This window comes from Tupaia chinensis, unplaced genomic scaffold (assembly GCF_000334495.1).
Source record: "Tupaia chinensis unplaced genomic scaffold, TupChi_1.0 Scaffold144602_1, whole genome shotgun sequence".
NCBI classification, from domain to species: domain Eukaryota; kingdom Metazoa; phylum Chordata; class Mammalia; order Scandentia; family Tupaiidae; genus Tupaia; species Tupaia belangeri.
Window position 1 is genome coordinate 174,252 of NW_006204462.1, and position 8,537 is coordinate 182,788.

General features: G+C 56.0%; 1 protein-coding gene across 4 annotated transcripts in view; it reads right to left on the bottom strand.

Moving 5' to 3' along the window:
• Window positions 1-8,537, bottom strand: part of NRG1 (neuregulin 1) — a 312,205-nt gene that overhangs the window by 100,223 nt on the left and 203,445 nt on the right. For 2 of the 4 annotated variants that reach the window (XM_006167181.2, XM_027767761.1), the window contains exon 2: window positions 8,009-8,537. The exons of the other annotated variants lie outside the window; for them this stretch is intronic. In XM_006167181.2, the coding sequence (XP_006167243.2) occupies window positions 8,009-8,537 (529 nt within the window). The remainder of the gene's footprint in view (window positions 1-8,008) is intronic. 4 annotated transcript variants of the gene reach the window in all.

Genomic DNA, 8,537 nt, shown 5'->3' on the forward strand with positions numbered 1-8,537 from the left:
GTGCCCAGCACAGGTGGAGCTGCCCGCTTGCCCACTCCGGAACGACCTCCCTCTTACTGTTCACAGGCCTCCAGCGATGAGACACGGGGTAGAGATTCTGGCCCTCACTCCTAAACCTATTCAACAATCTTTTCAATATGTAAATAGCCACAGTATAAATGGCTCTATCTACACAATTTTATTTATTATAGAGTCATTTCCTCTTTCATTTAGGATATCGTATGTATGAATTTATACACGCACACATATTCGTGTATATGCAATCATTTTAGTTAAAAGAATTTCTACATTTGATTTGGCTCGGGGAAAGTTCTCATTATTTTTAATCTGCCAGGGAGAGAGAGCGTGCACACCCTACTGGGGCAGGGTCACAGCTGCTCCCTCTTCTCCTGGCTCCACCCTGACCGCGGAAAAAAAAACAGGAATTCCAAGCCATCTGGTCTGGGACTCAAATGCCACCTTAGCCAGGCAGGATCTGGCTCCCTGAACCTCCCGGTCGCGGGGACGCCTCGTGTAAAGTTTCCAGGAACGGTTTCCTCCACGGGTTTTGTCAAATGCTGGAAACAGCTCCAGGAAGGCCCAGTCTGGGACAGGCAGAGTGGAGTGTACATGTCCTTTATCATGGTCAGGGCCCAGGGCCTTCCCCGAGACCTTCCCATGCCGAATGGCAATGGGGAGACTCCTTCCATTTCCCAGCCTCCACAGACGGCTCCTCCCCTCCAAGCAGGCCTTCAGGAACCACTCGGGTCTCCCCTAAACAGCTCTCACCATGCTGCTCCTCAGCCTCACACAGTACCCTACACACAGTACCCCAAGGGGACCGTCTGTACTCTGGCCACATTGCAGGCAGTTGCTGGACTCCAAGAATCGCTGAGGCTCGATGCTGTTCTAAGACACGGCACGCTAACTCCCCCGTAGAGCGTTGCAGCTACTCCTAGACGCTCACAGGGTGAACACGTGCAAACACGCACCCAGGAGACAGCGGGAGCCAGATTCCAAGCCCCATCCTACCAGCCAGCACCTCGCGTGGAATAGCTCCCTTTGCCCTCATCCCAGTCTCCGCACTCTGGGCACTAATGTCCACATTGCTTCGGATGCCGATGCTGAGTCGATCTGTGCCACCTCCCACGGCCTGTGGGTGACAGACCCAGCCTGTGGCCTCTAGTCCCCGTCATGCTGCCCTCACCATGGCGCCTCTACAACTGCGGCCTACCACTAAGCTTTCCGCAGCTTTCTGGCAGCTCCCTGACTTACTTTCCAAGCTCTGCTACAAAAACTACCATCAAAAAAAAAAAACAAACTACCATCAAGACCAATGGGGAAGACGCAAGGGCACAGAGGGGCCACATACACAGCAGTCACTTGGGAATGCCCCACACTGCTCACCACACACGGGGCTCACTCACTAATACCCCACACTGCTCACCACACACGGCGCTCACTCACTAATACCCTACACTGCTCACCACACACGGCGCTCACTCACTAATACCCCACACTGCTCACCCCACCCTGCGCTCACTCACTAATACCCCACACTGCTCACCACACACGGCGCTGCACAGAGGGGCCACATACACAGCAGTCACTTGGGAATGCCCCACACTGCTCACCACACACGGGGCTCACTCACTAATACCCCACACTGCTCACCACACACGGGGCTCACTCACTAATACCCTTGACGGTGTGCACCCCCACAGTGGGCCGGACTCGCTGTAGTGGCAGCTGTGGCCAGCCCTGGGCTACTGAGAACTTGCTGCACTTCTCTGGCCGCTCACTGTTCGGGTGAATGTAACCTGTACCCGTGTCTTCAGTATCTGTGAGAACTAAACCATTATTGATGGGGTCCAGCCTTCCTCTAGACAGTGAATCGAAAGACCTTTGAAACACTTTAATGCACTTGGTGTTTGGCAAGCCAAACCATATACAGAAAATTAAACAAAAATAAAATCAAAATATTTATAGCTATCAATTTCTTAAAATCTGAAATCTGGGGCAAGCAGGTGGCACGGCAGTTAAGGCGCTGGATCCTTTGTAGCTGACTCCATGGTTTGACTCCTAGACCCGGTGACCAAAAAAACACACCAGGCGTGTGCACGAGTGCCCAAAATCCCAAGAGGAGAAGGGAAAAGGGATTGTGGTGTAGCCATCTGCCCCGGAGGGTGCGTTCTCATTTTCCCTCTCCCTGTCTCTCTCTGGCAAGCACATGCACCCTATGGTAAAAAAAGAATCTAAAAACGTAAGTAAAATGAAGTAAACTCTGAATCAGTCTTACAATCTTTCTGTACTAGAAGGAGGTGTGCTTTCTCTGTGAGTGTGCTCCTGAAGGTCTAGACACATAGTCTTTTCCACCCATCCCTTGGTTTGAGTAACTATGGAAGGGCAGACGGTACAGTGGTTCCTCGCTGGACTCCCACATGGCTGACTGCGGTTGGAGTCCTGGACCCGGTGGCTGGAAACTCACACCAGGCACGTGTGCATGCCTAAGATCCCGGGAGAATGGAGTAGAAGGGACTGTGGCATGGCCATCCCCCTAGGGGGGTGATTTCTCGCTTTCTATCTCTCTGTCTCTGACTCTTTCCAGCGAGCGCACACACCCTAATGCAAAAAATACAGCAGGGTACGGCTTCAAAAAGTTCAAGGAAAATCTCTATAATGAAAAAGCTACGCAAGAATTTTAAAAATTATTGCACCAGAATAAACTCATACTTTCCCTTAAAAAATGGTTTTACCATTTCTAAAAACTTGTCTTGGGAACCAGCAGTTAGCGTAATGGCTATGTCGCTGGACTCCCACGTAGTCGACCGCGGTTCGCGTCCCGGACCTGGTGGCTTAAAACTCACGCCAGGCGCATGTGCGTGCGTGCCCAAGATCCCGAGAGGAGAATGGAGGAGAAGGGATTGCGGTGTGGCCATCCCCCCTGGGGGGTGATTTCTCGCTTTCTGTCTCTATGTCTCTCTCTGTCTGTCTGGCGAGCGCACGCGCCCTATAGCGAAAAAACCGCTCAAAAAAAAAAAACTTGTCGTGATTTCATTTTTCCCACAAACTTTCCAAAGTCCCTCACAGCACTGGATCAGTCCACCGCGAGTCATGCCAGACCACTGGGCTTGCGGCAGCCCTGGTGGACCGGTGTCCCCCGTGGTATGGGACAGCGCTGGCACGCATGCAATGCTCAGCAGACGGAAAGGGCATGCCCGGGGAGCTGAGGGGCACGAGGCAGGAAGTGCAGGACTCACGGGACCTGGAGGCGGAGCAGCTGTGGGAGCCGTCGCACTTGCCAGCAGGAGCCGAGGTGAGGACACACCACGTCTGCTCCACAGCAACCCAGAGAGGGCCTGGGGCACCACGGGAACTGCAGACTGTTGCCGAGTGACGAGGGGGTACAGGAAGAACACAACATGCAGCGTCAGCCCGGTAAGAAAACCAAGATATGAGTGAGCGGGAACACGGTAGGTGTGGGTGCCGTGTACACCATCGCACGAGGCTGACGCACGTGGGAAGGTTCGGGGTTTGCATCCAGCGACCTCCCTCAACAGATCGGGCTACGAGTGTCCATGATCGGGCCGGCTGAGGTGCAGGTGGATCGTGGCATGAAGTCTCCATTAGTGGAGCCGCCTCTCTCTCCCTCTATCTCTCCTCCATGGAGAAAAGAAAGAAAGAAACTTAAAAAAAAAAAATAGCCATGGTAGAGTCCATGGGCTAGGGAAAGCCTCGGACCCAGGGGCCAAGAGTCGCATTACGGTCCTCAGGAGCTTCGAGGCGGGTCATCCCGCTTTTATGCTCTGGTCTCTGTCAGTGAGATCCTCTCCTTTGTGCTCTAAAGGACAGGACGTGCTACAGACAGGAAAGGGAAGGAGCAGGGCCAGGGGCGCCGTCTGGGACATGAGCGCTCTGGGAGGCGGAAAAGTCGGCATGTGTAAACGCGTACAGAGCCCTGCGGAGGCGCAGGCCCCCGCTCCGTGTGGACGGACAAGGGGAGACCTTCACTGTCCCAGATGCATGGGATTCTGACATGAAAAGCCCGAGTGGGTGATCAGGCCCAGAGGGCGGGCTCTAGTGTCATTGGGAAGGTGACAAAGCAGGAAGGGAGGACACAGGTGGCCTCACAGAGGGGCGGGGCAGGAAGGAGGAGGCACCGCCCCATGCCCGACCCTCTGGGGCCACATTCCCGGGAAGCACGTGCTTAGAAACACCACGCGTGATTTCAGATTGCTCTGCACTAAGATAAACTCATGCTTGGACGCCGCCTTCCCGTGAACTTTCTGAAGCCCACTGTATGAAGGGTGTTCTCCTCGTGGGTGGCCCAGGCCACATCGAGAGGCAAGCGGGACACGGAGGACTGAGGTTAAAGGGAGACACGGCCACCCCGGACCTCGGCAGGACGGAGGAGGAAGGCGAGCAAGACGCCGCTGCGCCGGAGGGCTGCACGGGCCGGCACGCGTGTGCTCGGGGCGCCTCTGCGTGTCGGACACCCCTCGGAGCACCCGATGGGCTTGGCTCCAGCCCTCCAAAGAGGACGAAGGGTAGGGGAGCAGCAGGATGTGCACGTGTGCATGCGTGTGCACTCACGTGTGTGCACGCATGTGTGTGTGTTTACATTCCGGGGACAGGACTCTGTTACCCACCTCGTTGGACTTCGAGTTTTATATTCAATGAACTTGAGTAAAAGAACTTCACTAAGCATTCCAGGGTCGGGGTTTCCTTCTAGTAAGTTATGAGAGTATTTGGGTCAAAAGTCTCCAGTGCCTTCCGCTATCTACAGACCTGGGCTTCAAGTGAGCACGGTTAAGGTGGACAGGAGTGGTGCACAGTGACCATTCTGAACGGCCCACGCGCCCGGGGACGAGGCCCAGAAAGGGAGCCACTGGGATTAAAGCAAACACACTGCAAACGGGAGGGCAGCGGGCTCCGGTCCCCTCCAGGCACCACGCTGACCTGCTGCTGACGGGTCACTCATGCTGTCACCGTGGTAACGATGGCAACAAATGGCCACGCAGCCCAACACAGAGATTTCAAACAAAGCAAAACAAATGTGGCCCCACATGAAAATACCAACACACGCTTGTGTGTCAGTCTGCTCCCCAGCAGGGCCTTCCAGGAGTCAGTCCTTCCCACGTTGACGGGGGGATGGGGACTAAAAGCCCAGCGCAGGGGACGAGGCAAGGGACGTGACTCGATGGGACGAAAGCTCAATGCCGGCCATGGCCAAAGGAGCCAGTGGGAGGCCAGCCACGAAAGACAGCACGGGCGTCGGCTCCTCATTCAAACTCCCGTGGCAGACCTCTTCAGACCTACGCGGATGCTAGCCTAACACGGCGAGCACAGAACGACGCCGCCATACAAAAGAAAGACCCACGTGAGAAGACCCGGCGTGGCCGCCATACCGAACGGCAGTCTAAATGCTTTGTTTCTGAGCTTTATTGTGACCAAGGCAAAGTGTGGTCATTTGACAAAAATCAGCGAGGAAGGACGTAACTCCAATACTCATAAAATGAAGCCCTCAGACAGGAGCAGACCCGCCAGGTGCAGCTACTGAGCCTGCCAGGCTCCAGGACGAAAAGGATCAATGTGCCTCGGCAGCCGCGACCTTGAAGGCCACGCTCTGTGCTTCACATCCCCACGGGGCTGGGACGGGGACGGGACGGGGACGGGGACGGGGACGGGGACGGGAGGCCCTGAGGGCTCTGAGGAGCATGTTTCAGACATGACAATGACACGTGAAAACAGAAGCCAGGACGGCCTAGTTTACATCAGAACATCACGCCGGATGGAAAGCCCAGTTAGTTTTGTGACTCAGCAACACTTTGTGAGTTGAAAAGAATGAAAGAGATTACAAAAGGACAGCCCCGTCCTAAGTGTATGTATGTACACATTTGCTTTCTTTAATTGAACGGTTACGACCTTTTTAAACAACAGCAAAAGCAACCTCTTGTAAGTCTCTCTGCGACCAAATATGCTTGAATCAGTCTTAAAAAAAAAAAAAAGACATAATCTTTAGGGTGGCAGTGTTCAGTTGTTTTAAAGACGGTATTCCAAAAAAATGAGCACAGGGTTTCCCACATAGACGTGCGAACCTCCTGGCTACCCCAACTTTCCGGGAGGGCGTCCTCGGGCAGGTCTGCAGGCATCTCCCCAGCCACTCCGAACGCACAGCAGTGACCGCGAGGCCGGCCGAGTGGCCCTGAGCAGCCCTAAATCGTGTCCACTTACTGCAAATGCCACGGGCCTAATGTCCTGGCTCAGGGAGAGACCAGGACAGAACGCGGTGGGATGGTGCACTATTCAAACGCTAGGATGGTCTGCCTGCCCTGCCTGCGTTCTGGCCGGTCCTAGAGCAGGAAACCGTGCTGGCCACGGCTGCGTCTGCTCGGTTCCCTCAGATGACAAAGGGCAGGACCTAGCAGAATGTCCTAAGGGCCATCTTTCTCTCTGGGCAGCTAAGCCTTTCTGAGCACATCTGCATAAAGACCGAAGTCCGGAAGGGCAGGGGCCTAGCAGCCTTGTCCTGGAGAATCCTGCTGCTCCGAGCAGGATGTGCGTCTGCGGGTCCTACCTGTCCTTTCCTCTGCGCATTCTTTCCTGGTCACTTTGCCAGGTGGGGAGAGGTGGCAAGCCCAGGGATGGCTGTCACACCTTTAATGATGCTTCAGAGATATGAAACAGACACAGACCAGTGTCTGCAGGAGGCAGGTGCTCCCTAGAGGTCCCTGAGAAACAAGCCTCGGTTTTCATATTGCCAGAGAGGCCGGTGTGTGTGAAACGACCTGGAAGCGGCAGACAAGGGCGTCCGTTTCCACGGCAGCCCGTGCTGAACTGAGCGCTGTGTCTGAAAAGTAGCTGTGCTCCCGTTACCTGCGGAGGCCACAGGGCAGGGCTGGCTTTTCATCAGACAAGCCTTGCCTTCGACTCTGCATGCCAGGAGAGTTCACCTGTGCGGTGAAGAATCGCTTCCCTCATCTTCTTCTTCCCTTAGAGAACAGCGGCAAAGGCACAAAGCCATGGGCGGTGGGGAGCACGGAGAAGCTGGAGCTGTGGCACGGGGCTACAGAAGACCCCTCCCACGGCGCTGATGCCCAGAGCGCTCCAGCTGGTCATGCCTGTCCTGTGGATGCTCTGCTGTGCGGCTCTGGCAGTGACCCCTGCAAAAGCAGTGGCTCGTTCTGGACAGACGTGGGCGCTCGCTCCTGTCCACCCACTAACTACACCACCTGCCGCAACCTGGCAGGGAAGACGACACACGTCCCAAAACAGACGCAGCCCACTAGCGGGTCTCAGACGGCCTAGTGACGGCCAGGGACGCGATGAGCACATGACTACACAAGGCACAGCCCTCGGGGGAGAAGCCCTCTGTGCAGAATCGAACCACGTCCTGCACACAATGACACTGTCCCTGCGAGTGCTCGCTCATCAAAACCTGAGCCGGGCAGGACAGCTGGTCTCATGCTGCTGAGGGCTGGGGGACACCATGAGTGACTTACGGCTCGTGGCAATGTCGGGGACAACCAGCTAGTCTTGGGTGAGGAGAAGCAGCACAGAACAGCAAGAATCTGGCACAGAGGGAAGGTGACTGGCAGCTGGGGTGCCAGGGGGCAGAGGGTGACAGGGAGGTGACAGACAGTCTACAATGGGATCAGAAAGGCATCACAAGATGCCCACTGGTATGTGGAAGTCCTGCCTGCATAGTGAAGAAAGGACTGGCTGATGCTTTCGGTTTTAAAAGCATCAGAAATAAACTGAATTCAACTGAGTGCCAAGCATGACTTGCAGATGCTGAAGTTTGGGCTCCGCCAGCCGGGACTGGGCCATCTGGCTGCAGGGGCTGCTCCCAGACCGTGCGGTGCCAGACCTTTGCAAGATCACTACTCCTCTCCCAGTGCCACCCGCACCTTGGTCACATGATTTGCTTAAACAAAAGCATGCAGTGAAAAGCAGGGTGGGGAGACCTGGAGGGAGCACACCTTTGGGGACCTCCGCCCACCCTGGCCCTGGCTGCCCATCTACTCACAAAGTTTGGGGGCCGTGTGCAGATGCGTTTCTGTCGTCTGGGGCTGAGTTGCGGACTTGGGAGGTCTCACCCCTGGGCTCCGCGTGGGTGGCAGGAAAGAGAAAGCAAAACCACTGTGCTTCGGGGTGGGTGCGGCGGAGGGCTGGGCCGGCTGGGCGGCATTGTCACCTTGCACTGTAACTTGAACCTCAGTTCCAGACTGAGCCCTGGAGACCGGTGAGGTGTCTGCCTCCGATGCCGCCAACACAGCGGAGGCAGCGGTCGGGTCCAGGGAGAGGATGGGGTCCTGGCCCAGGCCCCCGGGGCCCAGGTGGGTAGGAGAGTCGTACTCAAAGATCTTGTCCACGAACACCCACTTGAGGCCGGCAATGCACAGGCAGAGGCTGGCCAGGCAGACCAGGACCGGCAGGATGCAGATCTTCTCTGAGTTGAGGCAGCCCCTCAGGCGCTCTGGGTCCAAGCACACGCAGCACGGCAGGGCCAGGCCGGCCAGCCCCCGGCTTCCTGCGGCCCCCCGCCCGCCATGCGT